This window comes from Myodes glareolus, chromosome X (assembly GCF_982192425.1).
Source record: "Myodes glareolus chromosome X, mMyoGla1.1, whole genome shotgun sequence".
Taxonomy (NCBI): domain Eukaryota; kingdom Metazoa; phylum Chordata; class Mammalia; order Rodentia; family Cricetidae; genus Myodes; species Myodes glareolus.
In genome coordinates this window covers 82,540,490-82,564,790 of record NC_142053.1, presented here as the reverse complement: position 1 = coordinate 82,564,790, position 24,301 = coordinate 82,540,490, and the positions used below count along the sequence as shown (strand labels likewise).

The 24,301-nt window shown below is 40.8% G+C and overlaps 1 protein-coding gene across 4 annotated transcripts in view; it reads left to right on the top strand.

Moving 5' to 3' along the window:
- The first annotated feature begins 2,764 nt into the window (after positions 1-2,764).
- Ogt (O-linked N-acetylglucosamine (GlcNAc) transferase) overlaps positions 2,765-24,301 on the top strand; it is a 44,398-nt gene continuing 22,861 nt past the window's right edge. The window contains exons 1-7 of one of the 4 annotated variants that reach the window (XM_048417944.3): positions 2,765-2,881; positions 2,989-3,094; positions 5,864-6,014; positions 6,793-7,036; positions 14,143-14,211; positions 17,664-17,780; positions 22,672-22,751. In XM_048417944.3, the coding sequence (XP_048273901.1) occupies positions 3,058-3,094; positions 5,864-6,014; positions 6,793-7,036; positions 14,143-14,211; positions 17,664-17,780; positions 22,672-22,751 (698 nt within the window). In that variant the 5' untranslated portion in view covers positions 2,765-2,881; positions 2,989-3,057. Of the gene's footprint in view, positions 3,095-5,833; positions 6,015-6,792; positions 7,037-14,142; positions 14,212-17,663; positions 17,781-22,671; positions 22,752-24,301 lie in introns of all 4 variants that reach the window. The other 3 variants (XM_048417942.3, XR_015000468.2, XM_048417943.3) reach the window with 3 other exon arrangements.

The following is a 24,301-nucleotide window of genomic DNA, read 5'->3' as shown; positions in this document are numbered from 1 at the left end:
ATGACGGCCATACTACCATAAAACCAGTTTGTTTTTCTTCAATCTTATTCCAATTTTAAAAAACTGGGGGAGACCAGTGAACCAGTTCAGCCGGGGAAGATGGTGACGATGCTTGCTATACAATCCCGATGGCCTGAGTTCAATCCCCAGACATGGAGAGAACTCCACACAAAAGTTTTTCTTTGACTTCCACTCGCATACCGTTGCACACACACTGTGGCACACACGCCTTCACACACCATACATGCAACAACAATAATACATTAAAAAAGATTTTTGGCTGGGCATGGTGGCACACGCCTTTAATCCCAGCACTTGGGAGGCAGAGACAGGCCAGCCTGGTCTACAGAGTGAGTTCCAGGACAGGCTTCAAAAGCTACAGAGATACCCTGTCTCAAAAACAAACAAAACAAAACAACAACAAAAATGATTTTGGAAGTTTTTTTTTTTTTCTTTCTGGAAGGTTTCAAGATCAGTTTTCTTCATTGTGACTGGTTGCAGAATCCAAGGGGCTCTAGAATAGTATCCCCAGACATCCAGAGAGCCTGGGGTGCTTCATCAATGTATTTTATTCAGCTTCATTGAACCTTTGGAACACTCTTCCAGTGATTGCAAATGGTAGCGCTTCTCTCGGCTCCCTCCTCCAACTACGGTATTGCTGCAAAAAGTGGATTTTAAGCCAGTAGATTTCTGGGGCTGTTACAAGGGATAGGTAAGTAATTCACCATCATTGGTGTTGGCGTGGCGGTGTCTGGAATTAGAATTGAAGCAGCTGATATATTTACACATGACTCCAAATTTAGAATTTCTGCATATAAAAGAAAGAAAAGGGAAAAAAAAGGTGAAAGTCAGAGTACAAAAACACCACCTTCAACGCAATGCCCAGCACCAGCCTTCATCCTTGGACCCCTCTAGTCTAAGGTGTAGGTTCCCTTTTCCAACAGCAGAGTCAAATGTACGTCATTAAAACAATACTCAGTATCATGTGACTTTTGGGGTTTAGCTAACCAGACTTGAAGTTCCTTGAGGGCAAAGATTTTTGTCTTTTCCATTTTGTTTCAAACAGTGCCTCGAATATAGAGATTTTAGTAAATGTTACTTTATTGGCTGGAGAAGGTATGCTTAACTGCTAGATTCCCCGAAGCAAGCCACCCAGCTGCTATTCTGGGCCGGAGCCTGGGGCCGAGTCTTTGAAAGGGTTTTCTTTGCTGAGCCACAGCAGCCGCACAAAACATTTTGTTTTTCCCATAGCAGCAAAATGTCTAATAACAGCCTGAGACCTCTCTCTCTCAGATGAGGGAAACACGGGCCAGCTTTCTATGAGTCTGGGGCGTTTAGCAAGCTTTACTTACTGAACTAACTTGCGCTAATCAGGAAGGCCTAAACATCTGCTGATAGAAGGGATCTGAGCCGCCTGTTCTTAAAGCAGAAAAGCTGAGCGCTTTCACCGAGGGCGGCGCACTTGGCGGGGGAGAGGCTTGTCAGGTAAATCAAATGAGAAGATAAGGCCGGTGCCCAGGAGAGTTTGTGTGAACTTTAGCATTACATGCTATGATTCTTTGGGACGAAAGAAATTAATAATATTATTAACTTTCTATGCACTCATATCCAAAGTTCACAGTTTGGTTTGTGATTTCAAGAAATTGAAGCAGCATTTGAGGATTTATTTATTTATTTATTTATTTTAAGTTGCCAAGGGACTAGTCAGCGAACATTTTTACACAAGCTCACTATTTTTTTAGATCAAAGTTTTTTTTTTAAACAAAAAGACTAAAACATCTAACTATAGCCTCTAATGGCTTGTAATAATTGCTTGCTGATATGACAAGTTATCTTAAAATTTTCTAGGAACAAGGCACGAAATATAAGTTAATAACAATATGACAAAATGTCCCAACGCGGCACTTGGAACCGCAGGAGGCTCCTAAGAGCTCTTTTGCCAAAGGCAATTCGGAGTCAAAGTAGACGAGTAGTTTAGGCAGATGGCAAATGAACGCATTTAGCGTTGTTGAATTGCCTTAAGCTCAAAGGTACTCGCGGATCGGAACGATTGGCAGAGCTATTTGGCTAAACGAAATCACAACTCAGAATCAGGAATTTTGACAAAAACGAATCATCTTTAACATCTCTATGGTTGCTTTTGGCATGCAAACTCGCAGCAGGTCCCTGAGTAATTGAGCATTTACCCCGTTACTGTAGACTATTACTCTCCCGAATACCACAACGATTTTGAATTTTCGGGCTATATGGTTCATATCGGACAAGTTTGGGTTCACTCAGTCCAGGGAAAGTATCGTTCTTTCTCATCAAAGTACTTAAATTCATGGGTGGAGTCCGAACCAAGCAGCATTCAAATCGGAACCGGCTCCCCCATCGTTTTCAACAGTTCCGACTCGGAAATACAATTATTCGCATTTATTTGTTTAGCACTGACAAACTGGCCACGTAAACTACCCATTTTCTTACAAATGGAGTTGATTAAACTTTTCTAGACGTCTCTGGCATTACTGCTAACACTGACATCAATGACCAGGTACACTAGACTCCTAGTTTAGCGCTTGCAAAAGAAAAAATGTAATCGACGTGCCTTTTTTGCCTTTCCGCCTCACTCTTTAAAAAACTTGCAGCCTCTTGCCCCACAGGGTGCCCTTAACCCGGAGTTGCCTTGACAGGGTTGTCGCATGCGCTCTCTATAGTCGTGTTTGTCGCAATGGACCTTGGGCGGAAGGTTACGTAAGAGCAAGTGACTTTGATTACAGTCATTTTGTCGGTAGTCTTGTTACGCGCTACCTCCGCGGGGCACTTGATTGTAACAGAAAGTAGTTCCGGCCAGTGTTGTTTCGGTCGAGGAGCAGTCGCCGCCATTTCAAGACAGTGAGAGGTAGATGTCTAACTAGAGTTGCTAAGATTCGAGTCCAGTATCTGCTGCCGCCCCTTAAGCCTTCCAAAACACTGATACGGCTGCTACCCTTTTTCTGCTACCTCTAGAAACATCCTTGCCAGTAGTGGCGGCAGTAGAAGTCAATTACCCCCTTGCTCTATTTCAAGAAGCTCCAGATGGCGTCTTCCGTGGGCAACGTGGCCGACAGCACAGGTACCAGTGTCCCATTCTACTTTGGCAGACGTCCCTTTGGGGTCAGGCGCCGTCTTGTATTGCTCATCACTCCCTTCCCACTAACCATCCCCATTACATCAGTGGCACTGCCGAACTCTCTTGAGTTCTGCTGCCATCTGATCGGGTTTGGTGCTGTCGTCCGTTCCGTAAACATTCCCTCGTTGCTTGCTTGCATTTTGCTTGCTTTTGGGCTTTTTCGTTGTTGTTTTATCCCACCAGTGTTCTAGCCTCTCTCGGGACGCTCCCAGTCCACGTGCGCGCCTAGAATGTCTTGGAATGGGCTGCATTGGAATCCCTACTCTTTCTGTCTCCATCGCAACTGCTTTCTCCCCCTCAATTGCAGCTCCTTGTAACCCCCTCGTGCACGCACTTTCACCTCTCCCCCGCCAGCCTTTTTCCCCTGGCCACTTTTAGTCTCCCTCTGCCAGTCTGGGGCGGGGTGCTATTTTGATGTAATTCTAGCCTCACTTTGCATCAGGCATAGGCAAAGACTAGCGAAAGCTCGTCGAGTGCTTCCAAGTAACCTCAAGAAGAGGGGACCTTGAGCCCGCACGCCTGCGGGCCAGCGCCTTCTGGTGTTCTTGGGTTGAGCGGTCCAGGTTTAGGTTGGAAAATTCCAGGGGTTCTCTTAGCCATCGCCCAGTTGCACCCGCTGCCCCCGTCCTGAGTTTCCCACCCCGTCGGCCCTCCCCGCTGGTGGCAACCACACCCTTCCTCTGCAAGTGTGCCAGCCCGACGGTCGTTTCCTATCCTTGGAGAAGAAACCACCTCGGTGCGTTGCTTGGCGTTGACCACCCTGCCCGCCCAATTCTCTCTTTGTGTTACTTTCTGAATGTATTCCTCCGCCGCCGCCTCTGGGTTTTCATCCCCATTCTTTAGCCCAGTTATCTCTTTATTCATAGGGTGTGTATTTTTTTTTTTTTTTAAGTTTCCATCCTTGCTTGAAGAGTTTGTAAAGCACCTGGAGTGTAGCTGCACAAGTGAAAAGCGGTTGCCCCTTTTTTTCGACAATTCATTCCCGAGCTTTCGCTACTGAAAAATAAGAAAACAACCAAATTGTAGGAGTGTCCTTCAACTGCCTTTCCAGATTGAGGCTATTTGGGGAGGGATGGAGTGAGGAACTGGGCTGCGGTTCTAAGGTTTTCGAGAGTATATTGTTTTTGTTGTTGTTGTTTCGTAGTTGCGGTATGTCAAGGTTTTAGTTGCTGGCTTTGGACACTGCAATAAATGGATGAATCTTCAGTAATATCTCATCCACAATTGACGGGAGTAGGATTAATAATTAGTTCGATCCCCGCCTTCCCATTTTCCCGCAGTGGTTTTCAAAGATTGAAGATTCCGTGTTAGATTTTTATAAGAGCTTGCCCTTTTCTGACTGTTAACTATTTTTGAGGAAATGGCCATTTCCAGTTTTAAAAGAGCAGATAAACGGTTTGGAAAAGTGCCGACAAATACTGTGCTAAATTTAGGAGCTAGCAAGTGCAGCATTCTTGTCTCAAATGTAATTTTCTAGTTTATCTTAAAACTCCGACCTCGTATTTGGACACAAATCTTCCCGGTCTTTGTTTTTGTGGTCAGATGCATTCTGTCAGGAAATTGCTTTCCTGAGCACTCGTCAGCTCTGATATGGGGAGCCTGCCTTAAATTTGAGCCTGTTCCCATGACCTTGGTAAGATGATGTACTCGGTCTGTGGTTTCCCATTCTAACCATCTAGACTAGAGGGTGTTCGTTCTGGTTGAATTCCTACTGTGCCACTGAGAAGAGAAATGCTTACAGCTGCTGAGCCCTAGAACTGTTCCTGGGCTTCAGCGTTTCATTATGTATCCAAACCAAGTCCCATAGAACAAAATAAGTTTTGTCATTTATTATGTTATATTTTACTCAGTATTTTATATTATAGCATTTTTAAACTATTGAAATGGTTGGTTGCCTGGATATTGTACAGGGTTGTTTTCAATGTCCCAGTCCTTCGGTAAGAGCAAGGAAAAGAGCGGAAAATATTAGCGCTTAGGCTGCGGGGGATGGGGTGGGTTTAGCTAATTTGGTCTTCTTCGGAGTGGTCCTCAGTAGAGGAGCAACCTTTGGGTCTTTGTTTAATTAAAATGTGTGGTGAACCTGTTCTATGCTTCAGCCCTCGACAGATACTCTTGTTTATCAGCTGCTTTAAAAGTGAAAGCAGCACTTGGAGTTGTTTTCCTTAGGCTTGTTTTTATCGGTGCTCCTAAAGAGATAAAGCTGCCAAACTCAAAAACATCAATAGAAAGAGTTCTGGAGACACCTGGTGTCCCAGCCATGAGAAAGTGTTAAGAATACCCCAGCCCTTACAAACCCAATGTGAAGTGTAGTTTAATAAAGTATTGTTAGCACTAGGTTATTCTCACAAATCTTTGTAACTTTTGCAGGTTTAATGTTTTGTGTTAGTTTAGTGACTATGCCTATGATTTATAGTTGAAAACTACAAAATTAAGAGCCTCATTTGGAAGTAACTATTACTGTGGTTTAGAAAAGGAAGGTTTAGGAATGGGTGAGTTTGAAGAGATGGATTCTGTAGATGGGGCTTTAATAATATGCAGAACACTCTAGTGCTTTACATAGTTTCAAGCATTTTCATCTTTAAGTTTAATTTACCATAGTTTTACATTTTTTTTTTTTGGTTTGCATTTCTAACTTTTTGTTTTCCCCCCCTCCTTCCCTCAAATGTTTTGATGATTCTCCAGAACCAACGAAACGTATGCTTTCCTTCCAAGGGTTAGCTGAGTTGGCACATCGAGAATATCAGGCAGGAGATTTTGAGGCAGCTGAGAGACACTGCATGCAGCTCTGGAGACAAGAGCCTGACAATACTGGTGTCCTTTTATTACTTTCATCTATACACTTCCAGTGTCGAAGGCTGGACAGGTAGGAGATGTCGGGGTAACCTGCCTCTGGGTGCTGAGCTTAAAAAGTGATTACTAAATATTTGAACTTCAGAGCTTTCCAGTGCTGGGTTTCATCTGAGCCACCAACACACAGGTGCTCTTTTGCTCCCTTTTGACATGCCTAGCTGCTAGTTTTTCTCCCCCGTTTTGTGGGGGTGAGCATATTATCAGTATGGCTACATTTTTCCCCTAGATTTTATCATTTGGGGCTGCTGCTTTATTAATTCTTTTCAGATAATTAGTCTTGGTATAAATCTGGGCATCTAGACCTGTCAGCTTGAGAGACTGGTAAGGAGGGGCATATATAGTTCAAGTTGGAAATACCCCCATTAAATTGTTGCTTTTAGCTAATCAGTTGAATTAATGAAAAGAAGAATTTTGTGCTTTAGATCTTTTAGTAAATTATCATCTTGGCACACTTAGGCACTGAAGATGTGTGTCATTACATCTTAACAAATGGAAAAATGAGATTCATGTACATAGATTTTATTCTTGATCTTAATGATCATGTTATACAATGTGGCAGTTTGGTAATAAAGTCTAATAAGAATTTAGACATACGAACCAACTTTCCTTTTTGAAATCTGGATATTCTCATCTTAGAAAAGTTTTAGTTTTCACACTTTGCTGGTGTTTGCTGGTTAAAAGATAATGTTCCATAGCACAGGACTTCCGGGAACTGTTAATGGTTACATATGAGCCATGTCTCCTTTTTTCTAACGTGCATATCCATGCATCAACTCTTTTCACCTTTCCAGATCTGCTCACTTTAGCACCTTGGCAATTAAACAGAATCCCCTTCTAGCAGAAGCCTATTCGAATTTGGGGAATGTGTACAAGGAAAGAGGGCAGTTGCAGGAAGCAATTGAGCATTATCGACATGCCTTGCGGCTCAAGCCTGATTTCATTGATGGTTATATTAACCTGGCAGCAGCCTTGGTAGCAGCAGGTGACATGGAAGGAGCAGTACAAGCTTACGTCTCTGCTCTTCAGTACAATCCTGTAAGTAAAAGTTTATCGGTTGTTTTCCTTTTACAGTAATCCAGCAAACAAGCAAACATCCTTTGATACTTTAGGCAATAGTTTTCTTTTTCATGAAAAAAAGTCAATAGTTGAGATGTTTCATATGTTTATGCACTTAAAATGATGAAATTGGTTTGACTTGGTCTGCATAAAGGTCTACCCTATTTAAAAAGTTATTTAAATAGCATAAAATTATCCTTACCAAAAAACTCCCATCAATTCTTTTGGTAATACTAACAAAGCACAAGACACATGTTTTTTTTTTGTGCGATTTTAGTGAACTTTGGGAATATTCTGATGGGTATTTATAACAATTGATTTTCAAGGAATGATGGATTAAAGATTTTAATCTGTAGTATAAAATGGTTTCTAAAAGTTGTTGCTAGTATATGAATGACATGAAAACCAGAGTACAGGACTGGAGAGATGGCTCAGTGGTTAAGAGCATTGCCTGCTCTTCCAAAGGTCCTGAGTTCGATTCCCAGCAACCACATGGTGGCTCACAACCATCTGTAATGAGGTCTGGTTCCCTCTTCTGGCCTGCAGGCATACACACAGACAGAATATTGTATACATAATAAATAAATAAATATTTTAAAAAAGAAAATAGAACCAGAGTACAGAATGATCTCAATATAGCTCCCTCTGTCGAGTTAGAAGTAGTAGAATTAAGACAATTGCACGTCTAGACCACTTTGCATTAGTTCTTCAATTCTTTGTTAATTTGAGTTACATGTGTTTTCAGGGAGCAAGTGTATCCTTGTTGACAGACATTAAGTTCATACTGTATTAGAGTCTGGGAAAGATCAAAATGCAGTGTGTGAAACAAAAAATTTAAGTAAAATACAGGGATGTAAAACTTGCCCTGGAAACTGTTGATGTAATTAAGGGAAAGTGGCTGTAAACTTCTAAGAGATAAGTGTTAGGGATGGGGGGTGGGTCTTGGCAGCATCAGCATATACTTGAGTGCCATCAACATTGACTTTGCAACCACCCTGGGGAAACGCTTAATGATTAACTCCTACAGTTGCCATTATCGAAAGTCTTCTACAGGCTCAGACACTACTGCTTCAGATAAGTCTTTCTGAATCTTTACCATGATCCTTTCACGAAGAGAACAGTGTTTTCCAGTTTTACCAATATAAAAACCCCAATAGACTCAGGGTTATGTAATTTTCTTGAGACCACGTAGCTAGCAATGGTGAACTGAATGTTGAAACTTAAAATTGAATTATTGAAGCAAATGTTGACATGAACAAGAAATGAAAGCTGAAAAGGACCTTCTGTGGCCAAAGGCCGCCCTTGTGCACAGCCTGGAAATCATTTTGCATTATCTGCCTGGCTCTTAACTTCAGTTTTATAATTTAGCAAATTGAAGCTTATTTTAGTAGTTTGCCAAAGCTTTGTAACTATTTTTTATTATATTATCTTTTAGACAGTCCCCCCTCCCCCCAGAGACAGGGTTTTTCTGTGTAACAGTCCTAGCTGTCCTGGAATTCGCTCCGTGGACCAGGCTGGCCTTGAACTCACAGAGATCTGTAGCCTCTGCCTCCTGAGTGCTCGAATTAAAGGCGCGTGTAACACCACCTGGTTTAAACAATTTTAAAGTTAATTTTGAAAGTTTAAATTTTTCTTTTAGTTTTTAAAAAAGATTAAAAGAATCCACTATATGTAATGGCTGTTTTAATTGTTCATTTTGATGTATAGAGTTTGGATCTGGGCCAGTTGCTCATTGGAATGACTATCTTAGTTTAGCTACATGTTGCTTTTATTTGTGAGTTCATAATGATAAATGATTTTTATTCATTGTATTTTTAATCTAGTGAGAAATTACATAGGCTTGCAGATAATGAAAGTAATTTTTTACATATTCTTTCAGAGGTACTCAGTGTATATTTGAAGTTAAAGTGAAGCCAGGCATTGGTGGTGCACGCCTTTAATACCAGCACTCAGGAGGCAGAGGCAGGTGGATCTTTGTGAGTTCGAGGTTTGAGACTAGCCTGATCTACAGAGCCAGTTCCATGCTAGGGCTGTTGTTACACAGAGAAACCCTGTCTCAAAAACCAAAAAAAAGGGCTGGAGAAATGGCTCAGCGGTTAAGAGCACTGACTGTTCTTCCAGAGGACCCGGGTTCAATTCCCAGCACCCACGTGGCAGCTCACAACTGTCTGAAAATCCAGTTCCAGGGCACCTGACACCTTCTCACCAATACACATAAAATAAAAGATAAATAAATCATAAAATTAAAAAAAAACAAAAAGAAAAGAGAAATTAGAGTGCGTTTGTAATTTTTATTGCAGTCCTATCTAGTTACTAACAGTTTTAGGCGGCTAACCTTGAAAGGTCTACCTGCAAGGCTTGAACTTGATTCTTCTAGGGGCCAGGATAGTACGTTCTTTTCCTTCAGTAATTAGGACTAGGTTTATTCTTTACTTGCTGACTTGTAAATTCAGCTTGGCTCTCTTGCATACTTGTAATCTTGTTTAATTTTGTTTATTTATTTGTTAATTTATTTTGACATTGGATCTTGTGTAGCCTAGGCTGACTCTAACTCATTAAGTAGCTGAGGATGACCTTCAACTTCTGGTTTTCCTGCCCCTGCTTCCCCAGTGCTGAGATTATACTATAGGATGTATTACTATGCCCAGTTTATGTAGTACTGTAGATAGAACCCAGACGTCGTGCATGGTAGATAAGCACTCTTCACCTGAGCTAGATCCCCAGCCCTGGCTCAGGTTTTTAGTTGCCTGTCTGTGTAGTAGAGCGTTACCTCTGCAGACAGAATACCCATAGCATTATATTGTGAAGGGAAAATTAAAATGATAGACAAAGCCATGCTACTATCTAAATATATACTGTGCATAGTTTGTATTGTTAAATATCTAACCTATTAACAGGAAATTTAGCATCATGGACTTTCAAAGCAAGATAGCACTAAAACAATGAATTTACTTCTTAATGACATTGGTGTTTTCCCACCTGGCTCTTTTTTATAGGTAGAGATGCTACTTTCTCTTTTTCTTTTTTTGGTTTTTCGAGACAGGGTTTTTCTGTCCAGGAACTAGCTCTTGTAGACCAGGCTGGCCTCAAACTCACAGAGATCCGCTTGCCTCTACCTCCTGAGTGCTGGGATTAAAGGTGTGCCACCACTGTCCTGCCAGGAGTTTTGAGATAGAGCTGTTTCATATTTTTCTATTTGGAGCTGCCTTCTGTAATGTTATATGGCTTAATACATTTGCTGAAACTTTAGCTTGTCATATTTTAAGGTGCTATTTCTTCTGGTGTTCTTTCTCATGTTGGCTTGTTAGAATTGCCCATATTTGGCAGTCCCTTTACAAATTATTCATATAGTTCTCCTTTGTGTGATAGCTGTGAGCCTGAGTGTGCAAGTTGTTGAGAAGTTGTTTCTGCTTGAATGGTAGATAACACAGTGCTGAGAGCGGCTGACATCCCATCATGTGTTACTGTCATGTTGATTTTGTTGTTTTGAGAGTCCCAGATAGCTGAAGTATGAGAAAACCTTCCATTTCTATCTACTTCTCTCCAGTCTGCTTTTTGTTAAGGTTGTCTGGCAAGGGTCACGTTTAAATATTCAAGTGCTTATTGTTGTGTCCAGTGCTTGGTGAGGAAGTGGGGAATGTGTTCTGGAGGGGTTATCATGAGACAGATCTGATCCATAAAGAAAAAAAAATGATGTAAGCTCCTTGGGTGATTATTGTTGAAGAGTATTAATCAGAAGATTCCCTTGAGAGGGTGCTTAGGGCCTGAGCATTCTGTAGGAAGGTAAACAGCAAGTAGACTTGCCAGACTGAAGTGGTGAGTCAAGTAGTAGAGAGGAGTGAGTGGAGCAGGGCAGAGTCAATTGGAAGATTTCAGAAGAATAGAGGCTGCGGAGTTTGAAGTTAATTTGAGAGGCAGTTGAGAACCACTGTAGGTTTTTCTTGGCCTGATTTTCCTCAATGTGTGCATATGTAGAGTGATGTTAAGGGAGTCCAGAGGTGGAATGTTAAGAGGAAAGTCGGGAAGCAGTTGTTAGACTAGGGGAAGAGGGATAGTTACATAGGAACACCTTCTTTTGGTTTCTTTAATCGTACTGTTTTTTTCCTTGTTTTTGATGTCATATTCCTTTATTAAGTCTCTACTCAGCTATGAAGTCCCAGCTTAAATCTGTCCTTTGAGTGTGTATGTCTAATTTATTTTCCTTGGTTTTAGGTATATTATTAAGTTAATGTTTTCATAAATATTAATTAGGGATGAACAGAAAGAGCCAGGTTTAAGCAAAGTAATTCTCTTAGATACCATTTTGATTTGACAGATGAAACAGAATTTGACACAAGATTTTGAATGGACTTTTGTAGAATTGTAGTGTTCTGGTACGTTGTAGACATTTAAGTAATCTTATGTGTATGCATGTGTGTGTGTAGATTTGGATCTCATGATTGTGTTTATTTTATTATTTTGGTGTTTTAAATATTGTTGTTGTTATGTATATGTGCACATGGAGGCCTAGAGGAGGTGTCAGATCCCCTGGAGCTGGAGTTATAGACAGCTTACAGTTGCCTAATATGGGTACCAGGAATTGAACTCAAGTCCTCTAAAATAGTAGCATGTGCTCTTAACCAGTGAGCCATTTCTTCAGCCCTATTTTGGCATTTTTGAGTCTTACTTAGTCTAGGCTGACCTTGAACTTACTGAGTAGCGAGAATGATCTTGAATTCTTGATTATCTTGCTCCCACCTCCCAAGTGGTGGCATTATTGACATGTGCCACCATGCCAGCTGAAAGTTGTTTCGTTTGTTTTTGTGGTACTACGTACTCAAGGCCTTGTTGTATCCTGGGCAAGTGTTCTGTCCTGGGGCTCTACTCTCAGCCACTCTACTAGTCCACTTAATAGGGTATGTTTTGTCTTTTCCTAAAGTGGACTAATTATTTCACTGTAATTTTGAAGGTATTTATATTATCATTTTCTGGAGATCAGCCCTAGGGCTTTTGACATACTGGTTAATTTTTTTCTACAACTGACCTACATTGCCAGTCTATAAGATAATGATGAATCTAGATGATATAACTAAATATAGTCATTCATCTAAGAGTTCATGGAAACTAGCTGGTAAAATTATGTAATGGTGTGTAAAAATATATAGGTGGGGGGGCATGAGAGATGGCTCAGCTCTTCCAGAGGACCTAATTTCAAATTCCAAATTCCAGTACCAGTGTCAGGCAGTTCACAGCCACCTGTAACTGCAGCTCCAGGAGAGTGCAATAAGCCTCTAGACTCTGAAGGTACCTGCACTGATGTGCATACCCCGTATTTGAAATTAAAAATGATAAAACATATCTTTAAAAATGCAGCTTTTAGTCAGTTATTGTGTTTCTGATTTTTGTGGCTTAGAACAATCATAGAAATTGGTGAAGGTCTAAAGATATATACCACCCACTAAAAAGTGGTAGAGGGAGCTTGGGTAAGCAGATTAGGCTTTTTAGACATAGCCCACCAGACAGAGGACTACCTTGTTAAGGTTCAGAGGAGGAAACTTATACAAAGTAGTTAGCAAGATTATAGAATTCATTATTTCTCAAAATACAAATAGTATTCCAAAGTACTTAGACTAATTACAGAAGGTGATTGATTAGTCGGTAATAAGATTATTGGTACCTGTGTATTGTTTTTGTGTTTTGCTTTTTTATTTATTCATGCACTATTTATCTATCCATTCATTCATTCATTCATTCATTTTCAGAGTCTTGATTCTGTAGTACGGGTTGGCCTAGAACTCACTATGCTATAACAGGAGTGGGGGTTGGGACCTGAATTTAGGACCATCTTCCTGCCTCAGTTTCCCAGGTGCTGGGATTACAGGTGTGTGTTACTGTGCCTGGTACATGAGATACTTTGAGGGTTACTATCAGCCTGTGCTTAAGGCCACTAGAAGATAACCATACTTTTCTAAAGCATCAGTCACTGATTGAGGGACAGCACTAACTCAGGTAGATCGTGGAATTGTCCCAGTCATTACTTTATTGGCAGACCTTTCAGTTCATCCAGTGAAACAATACAATACATCTGTAAACAATACAGAGTCAGTTTATCAGTAAAACTGACTACTAATTCTGGAAACCAATATACAGTTGCTGGAAGAATAATATACATGGTAATTCTTTGGAATATTTAATAAAATTTTACTTTGTAGGATTTAATTTAAGGTTCTTTCACCCACATAACAGTTTGGGATGATAAATGTGCCTCATATTGCCATTATCTCTGCTTGTTATTGAGTGATAGATTCTTACTGTCTGTTGAGTGTGTCCTCCTGCTGAACAGACTGGTGAGTTGGACTAGCAGCACAGTTGAGCTGCTAATAAAACACAGAGTCAGCCGCTTTTCATTATTCGCCCACTCAGCTCTGATGGTACTTAATACTAATGAATAATCTAGTGGCAGGTGGCAGGATTGAGGCTGTGGTTGGATGGTAATCCTTCTGCCTAGGCATGAAATGAAGTCAAGGTTTCTAAATAAGCCTGAGAGCCAAAGGGTAGGTTTGTTGACAGGTAATCACTTGCTAAGTGCAGCGCTGTTTTTCTTGCTGTGGAAAATTTCTGGTCCTTGATACAGGAATGATTCATCATAACCTTGAATAAAACAGTTGAATAAATATTCAATCATATTTTTTCCGATGGGTGACGTTTGGAGAGGAGAGAGGCTCTAGAAAGGTCTTGTAGTCTTGTGTTTGAAACTGATGAGGCCAAATGCATTTGAAAGGATGTTAGACAATAGTGTCACAGATCTCCCAGCCAGAACTGGAACAGCAACTGATAGCAAAACACATATCTGTGCAAGCAAAGATAGTATTCAAACTAAGGGAGAGTATAAGTTGTGGTTGGATTTGTCACCCTCAGGCTCCTTTTGTATTTTCTGGGAATTAGAAGAGGAGAAGTTGTGGGCCCGGGCTTAGGTTTCTTAAGTGCTGCATTAAATTGACAATAAAATGGCAGCGCTAGATGTGTAGAAGTGATGTTGGGTTTTTGTGGGTTTTTTTTTTGAGAAAACTATAATATAATTAATGCTACTATCTCTGGGTTTATAGGATTTGTACTGTGTTCGTAGTGACCTGGGGAACCTGCTCAAAGCCCTGGGTCGCTTGGAAGAAGCCAAGGTAGGTGTTTGCTAGAACACACTTAAGCATTAGTTATGAAAACCTGTACCTTTTGCCAAGTCTTCAACTCTTCATTGAGCTATCTTCACAAAATAGTCCTATGAAACTGAGGAAAACTGTTGGCATGACTTGCCTCAGACTAGAGCAGGACCAGGCTTTGGCATATCTGTTCTAAATCTGGGGGTAAAGCAAGAACATGAGCATTGTGGAGCCTTTCTGCTGAGCTAGATCATCTTTATAACAATGGGCTCCGTCATGACCTATGTGGGAATCAATAACATTCCTTCAGATCTGAGGCTTGCCTGTTAGTGACAAGCAGAGTGCCTGTGATTTTGGCTCAAGACGCCTATATGATGCAGGTGCCATTGAAAACGCTGCTCTTCTAAGTCCTTTGTGGCTTGTAAGTGGAGAAGAATTTCATCCAATGTTACCCTGTAATACTGGCATTTAAAATTCTTATTTAACCTTCCTCCCTTCATCTTCCTCACCCTTTTTACAGTGGAAGAAAGGCTGTTAAAATATTGCAAATTAATAATTGGAACCTCCTGCTCCTCTTGTCCCCACTTCCTCCCCAAATTCCTTTCTCCTCTTTCCCCAATCCTAGTTGTCTACCTTCTTTTTCTTCCTCACTTCCTTCTTTTATTCCTCCCCACCCACCTCCTTAAAAAACAAAATGAGAAGGACAAAGCTGGTTTGTTTGGAAATGGACTGATCGAAAGAAAACTTGCCAAAGTGGAAAGGTGGCTTTTAGCATTCTGTGTTTCCAAATAATGAATTTGAACTCTAGGTTGGGTTAATTAAAGCTTTTGGTATAATTTACAATTAAATTTATAAATGCAGTTGTCTTGTTACAAGCCACCTTACGCAATCGCGCTGCAGGGGTGAGGAGTGGGGAGAAACCAGAATGCTTCTGAAACTCCCACCTGTTGCTCTGAGCCCCACGCGCATGCTAATGCGTGGAGTGTATGCGCAGCGTAGCTGTCTGTTTGCTCATCCAGGGAGGGAGAAGGCTTTGCAGCACCACTTAATGTTAAAAGCACTAGTTTTAAGTGCAAAACTCATAAATTATACCAACACTATGGATTAACCTTATGTAGGTTTCCAGCTGATTAACTATGTTGATTTCAATCTTAGCTGATAAAACAATTGGTAATTTCTAGAACAAGTATCATACGCTCCTATCAATTGTCACCCCACCAAGCGGACAGCTAACATGAATTGCACTTCACTGCAGCTTTAGACATCGGTTTAGGCTGAGACGTTGCGCCTGCCTTAGGTTGCTGACTTCTTTATTTCAGAGCTCTGGAGACACCTAGTTTGAAAAATGTCATTCTGGTTTTTTTTTCTTTTTCTTTTTTTTTTTTTTTTTGGTTTTTATTTTTGTTTTTGTTTTTGTTTTTGTTTTTTTTTGTGAGAACTTAGTAAACCAGAAAATACTCTTGAGTGAAATGCAATGTGTTTCTTTTGTAATCAGTGCATTTGAAAATTCAAGCCAGCATACATTCCTAGTAGATGGCAGCAAAATTAAGTTGTCTTTGTAGAAAACGAAGAGCCTTTCTTCCAGCAAAAATCCCTGCTGTATGCAATAGCCCTGATTAACCCTCTCCCTTCTGCATGTTTCCCATGTTACAGACTTGAGACTGTCCTCATTCCCATATGTAATAGACATCCAAAGAATTTCAATTGCTTTGTTGAACTTTTACTAATGATCTTGTTTTTATTTTCTCTCTTGTTTTTGGTTTTTCACCATTGATATTGTATTTAGAAGGTTTCAGGTGGGTGAAACCTCCTATTCCATGCGTAAGGTGCCTCGCTGAAGGGAGCTCGAGGCCTGGATCTAGGGCAGACACACAACCTCCTCCTCCTCTTCCAGCAAGGAACGCACCGAAAAGTCACATGATGAGAAATATGGTAACGGGTTTGTAACTGCCACAGCAAAACAATTTGCCTCCATGCCTGAATCTTCTGTCTTGTGGCTTCAGAAACAGCTTAAAATAATTTTATTTACAAGCAAGTTATGTAAAAGAATGTTTTATACTATAGCCACAATTCTGTCAAAAATAAGTAAAACTTAATTAAGATATTAAAATTATTAGATAATTTACTAGTAAAAGCTTCTAACTCTTCTTGTTGTTCATTTTTTTTCCTTTTTCTTCTTTGTTTGGATTGCAGCATTCTGCTCTTCTGATGATGCGCTGTGACCCTGCAGTAGCGCAAAGGCTGCGCAGCGTTAATGCGCATTGCGTGCGAATGAGCCCCTGTGAACGGTTGACTAGATGAGTAATCTGATTGACTGGCTCTCTCAGTCCTATTCTGTAGCCTTTTTGGATAAAATTGGGTTTTAACGTACCTCGAGTCCAAGTAATCTCTTTAAGCAAATATTCTCTATGGGCCTGTCTAGTAGATTAATGGATCTGGTTGGCCGTTTGCTGCGTCTAGGGGTATTCTATGGAGCGCAGCAGTTCGCAGCGATTGCGCAGTGCGATGCTGTTAGGTGGCGCCAGCGATGTTTGCGCTTGCATTACAGGGACCTCAACCTAGGTGCAATCCTGTCATGTGAGGTTTTATTTTCTTCCTCCTCAGAAGAGTGGCGTGTGCTGTGAGTCTGCAGATTCTGAAACTTGAAGTCTAAATGATGACTGACTTGGAAAAAACATTTTTGTATGGCTCAGTAGCTTAATTTTAATCTTAAGGAAGGAGAACATTGTTGTGAGAAGCATTTCCCTCAACTTTTTTGGTTTTCTAATGCTTGATTAGAGGTTGAAGGTTTCGGGAAGTTCTGTAGGAAACTTTTTGTTGTTTGCTTTGTCTCCTCCCCCACCCTCCAACTCACTTTGTAGCTGAGGATGATCTCAAATTTATGATCTCCTGCCTTCATTTCCCGAGTGCTCAGATTACAGGTCTGTGCCCCCCATACCCAGTTCAAGAAACCTGTTTTCTATTTTCCTGTTTTATTTGATTATGAAATTTGGTGCCTTTTTTTCGGTGTGTGTTTGTTTTTTCTGTGATATGTCTTAGCATTTCACAGAACACTTTTTGGGAAATGTGGGTTGGGGAAGCTTACTAGACTTCATGGTGCCCTGTCAAGCAAGCATCATCAGTCTCTAGAGCCCATGGGTGTTCAGATAAGAGGAGTATGGTGTTAGTTTTTAGCAGCACCCAACCTCCCAGATGAGTCCTGTTATGAGGATTACTCTTTGGTTGGCAGAACTGAACATGGTGGTTTGCACTTGGGTTCTGGTGGCGCAGGCGCAGGAGCAGCCAGCTGTGGCAGCGCATTAGTTTTGGCGCAAGCGAGCCTATGCTGCAGGGTCACTTTTGGCTGGTCAGAGAAGAAATAATGATATCACCTTCTTCCCCCTCCCCAATCTTTTTTTTTTTCCCCTTTACAAATTTCCCCCTTTCCCCTTATCTCCTTCCCTTCTCGTCTTCTTTCATTAAACCCTCCTAAGGCATGTTATTTGAAAGCAATTGAGACGCAACCAAACTTTGCAGTAGCTTGGAGTAATCTCGGCTGTGTTTTCAATGCACAAGGGGAGATTTGGCTGGCAATTCATCACTTTGAAAAGGTTAGTCATTAATAATTGATATTTATGAAATGTTTGTGTACAGAATGTTCTTACTAGAATAAAACAGTAGGCATTTGCTTAACCAGCTGTGTAATATTTTGTTTCCTTGATAATATCGCAGCATTTGCAGGTGGCATATAATATGACAGGTTTTTGAGATTTATATTGAAAATGCTTTTTTATTTATTATCATTTTTTTTGAGAGTGGGTTTCACTTTGTATTAGAATGGCTTGGAACTTACTTTGTGGCACAGGTTGGCCTTCAACCTAGTGGCAATCCTCTTAAGCCTCCTGAGTGCACAAGTGAACTACCACATCTGGCTTTAAAATGACTCTGTTTTTCCTCAGAGTGAAGTGAGGCTTATAGAGGGATACACAGATTGCCACATGAGGGAGAATACTGGAGGGTTCAGAGTATCCTGCTGAAAAAGCTGTTTCCAAGTCTAGAATAGGATATACTGCAACACTGTCTGGAATAACTTGTCATACCAGAAGGCAAGGAAGTATCTATTCACTTATTCATACACTTGACTTTCTCTTTTTTTTCCGAGACAGGGTTTCTCTATGTAGCTGTGGAGCCTGTCCTGGAACTCACTCTGTAGACCACGCTGGCCTCAAACTCAGAGATCTGCCTGTCTTTGCTTCCCAAGTGCTGGGATTAAAGACGCATGCCACCACTGCCTGGCAATCTTTATTTATTTTTTAAAGGGTCCAATAGTTGAGGAAGGCTTTGAGTTTAACTCTTTAAAGACTCATTTATTTTTGTGTGTGAGTGAAAGTATGTCTGTCACCATGTGTGTGCACTGCAGAGGCACTGGAGCTGGAGTTACAGATTGTGAGCCACCATGTGGGTGCTATGAACTGAAACAGGGTTGGTTTTTCTTGGAGTGGGGGAGAATTCGAGACAGGATTTCTCTGTAGCTTTGGAACCTGCCCTGGATCTATAGTCTTTGAGAGACTAACTTGATAGCTAAGGGGTTTAAGAGCATTAGTTGTTGTTCCAGAGGATCCAGGTTCGATTATCAACACCCACATGGTAGTATATGACTTCTTATAACTCCAGTTTCAGGGGATCTGAAGCCCTCTCTGCCTTCTGAGGGTACCAAGTACACATGTAAGTAGACAGATACACATGCAGACAAAACACCCATACATATTAAAAAGAAATTGAGCTGGTCTTAGTGGCGCATGCCCTTAATCCTGCAGAGGCAGGCAGATCTCTATGAGTTCGAGTCTATCCTAGTCTACATAGTGAGTTCCAGGACAACCAGTGTCACATAGTGAGACCCTGTCTATAAAACAAAAACAAGAAACGAACCACCTAACCAAAAAAAGTTTCTAGGATATGTATGGAGCAGATAAAAATGTTAAAAGATAGCTGAGGGGTTTCATCAGCAAAAATGTCAATTATGATCTGATAGGACAGTGATGAGTTTTCTTTTCAACAGGTGCGGGACTAAAAGATTTAAATTAAATCTGGATGATTGAAAGAGATAGGCACTTCTTTTAGTACATTGCCTACTGCTCTTTTTACATTATTCTAAATAAGTTGCTTTTATTCTTTTTTGTTTTTTCTTTTGAGACAGGGTTTCTCTGAAGCTTTGCAGTCTGTCTTAGAACTTGCTTTGTAGACCAGGCTGGCCTCGAACTCAGAGAGATCCACCTGTCTCAGCCTCCCAAGTGCTGGGATCAAAGATGTGTGCTACCACCACCCAGCTTGCTGCTTTTTTGTTGCTACAAATTTTTATTTATTTATTTAATTTTATTTTTTTGTTTTTCAAGACAGGTTTTTTCCTGTAGCTTTTGGATCCTGTCCTGGAACTAGTTCTTGTATCCCAGGCTGGCCTCTCCCTCTTGAGTGTTGGGATTAAAGGTGTGCGCCACCACTGCCCGACAAAATTTTGGTTTTTTGAGACAGGTTTGTCACTGTAGCTTTGGAGTCTATCCTGGGACTAGCTTTTGTAGACCAGGCTGGCCTCAAACTCAAAGAGATCCGCCTGCCTCTGCCTCTTGAGTGCTGGGATTAAAGGTGTGCCCCACCACCGCCTGGCCTACAAAAAGATTTATTTGGTGATGTATTTGTGTACTTGCCTGCACATGTGTGCAGATACTCATGGAGGCTAGATGAGGGTGTGGGATCCCTGGCTGGAGTTAATAAGCCCTTGTGTGCCACCTGACATGGGTCATGGGGACCAAACTCAGTTCTCTGAAAAACCAATAAGCACCCTTAACCATTGACCTATCTCCCTGTGTTTTCTTTTTTTGTAAGCATTTAAAAAAATATCCAGCTGCCACATGACTTTAGTCCAAGCATTCAGAAGGCAGAGGCAATCATCTCTGTGAGTCCAGGTCTATGTATAGTCCTGTCTGATTTATATAGTGTGTTCCAAGACGAGGATCCTGTCTCAAAAAAAAAAAAAATCTAAATAAATAAAAAAACCAAATGATTGAAAGTTTGTTGTTATCTTGTGTTGGTCCTAGTTAGATACCCACTGAAGTTAATCAGAAAAGGGGCCACTGAGTGGATATTTGTTGTTAGAATTGTCTTTATTTAAGATCCTTAATTTTTAATTTTGTTTTTTGAGGCAGGTGTGGTGATATTTCATTTGTATTTTAATAAATAAAGCTTGCCTGAAAGTCAGAAAAACAAAACAGCCAGCCACTGGCCTGCCTTACAGACCAGACAGTGACAGTAGTGATACCTTTAATCTCAGTATCCACACTAGCTTGCCAGGTGGTAGTGGTACACGCCTTTAATTCCAGTTCCAGAGAGGAATATAAAATGGGAGGAGACAACTCTCACACACAGTCTCATTCTGAGATTCCTGGAGGCAGGATCATCATTTTCAGACTGAGGTAGAGATGAATGCCAGTGGCTGGCTGTTTTGCTTTTCTTTCTTCCTTTCTTCCTTCCTTCCTTTCTGTTTTTTTTTTTAAGACAGGATTTCGCTGTAGTTTTAGAGCCTGTCCTGGAACTAGCTCTGTTGACCAGGCTGGCCTCTAACTGAGGCCTGTCTGCCTCTGCCTCCTGAGTACTGGGATTAAAGGCGTGTACCACCACTGCTTGGCTTTACTTTTTAATTATGTGTTTGAATGTGCAGGTGCCATTGGAAGCCAGAAAAAAGTATTGGGATTCCCCATACCTGAAGTTATAGGTGGTTGTTGAGCCTCCTGATAGGAATTTAAGAATTGAACTCTGGTCCTCTGCAAGATCATTTTAAGCTCTTAACTTCTGAGCTGTCTCTTCACCCCACCTACATGCCTGTCTCTGCCTTCTTAGTGTTGGGATTAAAGGCGTGTGCCACCATGTTCAGTTCATTTTTTAAGATAAGATAATGATAGTGTGGTATGTTGGAGTGAGAAAACATTCTTGTCGCCTCCCTAGAATTTATAATTTTAAATGGGATGAGATGTTTGAGATTTGCTTCAAAATTATCTGGAGGAAAGGGGAGTAGATTAGAATACATATTAAAGGAAAGCCAGCATGATTGATGAATTTATAAAGATGATGAGCCAAGACATGTGTTTGTTGCCTTCAAAAATTTTTTAAGAGGGCCAGGTGTTATTTATGCCTATTAATCTTAGCACTTGGGAGGCTGAGGCAGGAGGATTGTTGTGAGTTCTGGGCCACACAGGGCTACATAGTAAATTCTAAGATAGTAATAGAGTTAGACCTTTCCTCAAAGCAAAAGTTAAAGTTTTCAGGATAGATATCTATGACTGTAGATAATCTAAGCTAAGTGTGTCATGCCTTTATCTAATAGAGACTTGTTTATTATCTATGTAAAGAAGTGTTTCTAGGAATCTTTAAAATATTTGAAATTATTACATTTATCTTTTCAGTGTTTGGTTAAATTTACATTTACTGTTCTAGAGGGATATCTTTCTAGGACTCTTGGTATAGGGTAGCATTTTGCCAGTGAGCACCAGACTATCATTTGCTTATTTGGAGAAAGTATCTCATATAGCCCCAGGCTGCCTTCAGACTCACTTTGTAGTTGAAGATGACCTGAATGCTGCGTCTTCCTACCTCCACCTCCCAACTGCTTGGATTATAGGCTGTGCCATGCTTGGTTTAATGTTACAGCTCTAATTACATATCTTACTAAGGATTTGCTGGGTTGTGTTTATGTAACAGAGTTACATACTTAAGAGCTCATTGCTTGTTTCTGCCCCCGTCTTTTGAGAAATGTTAACCTGACTGACTGAATAAAATAGGGCCAATCATTAGAAAAATTAGAACCAGCTTGTATGCTGGTTCATTCTTTTTAATTCCAGCATTTGGGAGGCAGAGGCAGGTGGATCTCTGAATTTGAGGCCAGCCTGGCCAGAGCTACATAGTGAAACCCTGTCTCAAAGAACAGATAAAAGGGGCCGGGCCGGGGTGGTGCACACCTTTAATCCCAGCACTCGGGAGGCAGAGGCAGGTGAATCCCTGTGAGTCTGAAGCCAGCCTGGTCTACAAGAGCTAGTTCCAGGACAGCTAGGACTGTTACACAGGGAAACCCTGTCTCGAAAAACCAACCAACCAAACAAACAAACAAAAAAGGAAGGCAGTACTGTGCTTAGTTAAATTGGATTTATTTTGCTCATGAGGTTTTGCTTTTGTTTTCTCTTTTTTTGTGATGCAGGAAATGGAGCCTTGTATGAAGTGTGCTAGGCAAGTGCTTTGTCACTGGGCTACATGCCTAGCCCTTTTCTCCAGTTATTTTGATATTAATGAGGCTTATCGACGAAAGGGAACTAAATGAGGACTGTTTTTAAAAACAAAATGAGTTTTATTTTAGAAAATGTAATTGGATATCTAAAATTACTTCAGAGTACAAGCTGAATGAGAAGTTAATCTGACAAAAGCCTATGTTTTTCTAAGTAACTGTCTTGTAATTTTTAGGCTGTCACCCTTGACCCAAATTTTCTGGATGCTTATATCAATTTAGGAAATGTCTTGAAAGAGGCACGCATTTTTGACAGGTGAGAATGTTCTGTTTGATCAATTTTCTTGTCTTTTCAGAGTTTGAACTTAAAATGCGACAACAGCTTCTTGAAGTACATTTTCCTAGAGAATAGTTTTTCCCTCCTGATAGCTGTTTTCTTATGTTTTACTTATAGATGTTGTTGGCTGACTTTTCCTTATTGGTTTTCCTGAATGCTTTTACCCTTCCACTTAGTTCTGTTGAAATTTCCTTTATTGTAAACTGTTACAAATGATGATTACCTTTTGGGCTAAGTTTTCTTTTCTTTTTTTTGATTCAGAAAGCTAAGTAAAACTTGACTTTTTAACTGTTTTGTTGAAGAAACTGCTTTTCTAATTGTGTGTGTTTGTGAGAGGGGCTATATGCACATTGGAGTTCATTCAGAAGAAGACATTGGGTGTCCTTCTCAATCCTGTTACTTTACCATCTTCTGCCTTTGAGGCAGTTTCTCCTTGAGCCTGGGGCTCACATCTGGGCTAGGTTTGCAGTCAGTAAGCCTCAGTGATCCTCCTGTCACAGCCCCTCCGCCCAGTGTTGAGGTTGCATATATGTACATGACCATTAAGCTTGGTAGATGGGGGCAGGAATCCAAACTCAGGTCCTCATAATTACACACCAAGCACTTTGATCACTGATCAGCTTCTCAGCCCGGTGATTTTAAAATTTTATTTTATGTGTATGGGATGTTTTGCCTGCATGTATGTCTGTGAACTATGTGCGGAAGTTGGAAGAGGTATCAAAACCTCTAGAACTGGAGTTGCAGATGGCTGTTAGCTACCATTTGGGTTCTAGGATTCAAATCTTCTGGAAGAGCAGCCAATGGTCTTGTCCTCTGAGCCATTTTTTCCAGCACTTGACTTTTAACTTTTTTTTAAAAAGATGTTATTTGTTGTGTATGCAATGTTCTGCCTGCATGACAGAAGAGGACACCAGATCTCATAGGTAGTTGTGAGCCACCATGTGGTTGCTGGGAATTGAACTCAGGCCCTCTGGAAGAGCAGCCAGTGCTCTTAACCTCTGAGCCATCTCTCCAGTCCCGACCTTTAACTTTTTTTTTTTTTTTTTGGTCAAAGGAGAATCTACTTCTTGAGTGGGAATAGTTTTTTTTTTTTTTAAATTTATTTATTTATTATGTACACAACATTCCTTCCATGTATGCTTGCAGGCCAGAAGAGGGCACCAGATCTCATTACAGATGGTTGTGAGCCACCATGTGGTTGCTGGGAATTGAACTCAGGACCTCTGGAAGAGCAGTCAGTGCTCTTAACCTCTGAGCCATCTCTCCAGCCCCAGACAACTGTTTTCCTATGAAAATGTTTTATAACCTGGCACTTGGGAGTCTGAAGCAGAAGGACTGCTGTGTGTTCAAGGCCTGACTGGACTAAAGAGCAATACTCTTCTCTTAAAAAACTTAACAGGGGCCTGCCCGGCTGTAGTTGCTTTCTCCTGTAATACCAGCTCTTGAGAGGCCAAGGGAAGAAGGGGTTGCTCAGACTTCGAAGCTAGCCTAAGCTATAGGGTAAAACCTTGTCTTAAACAAGTGGCTCT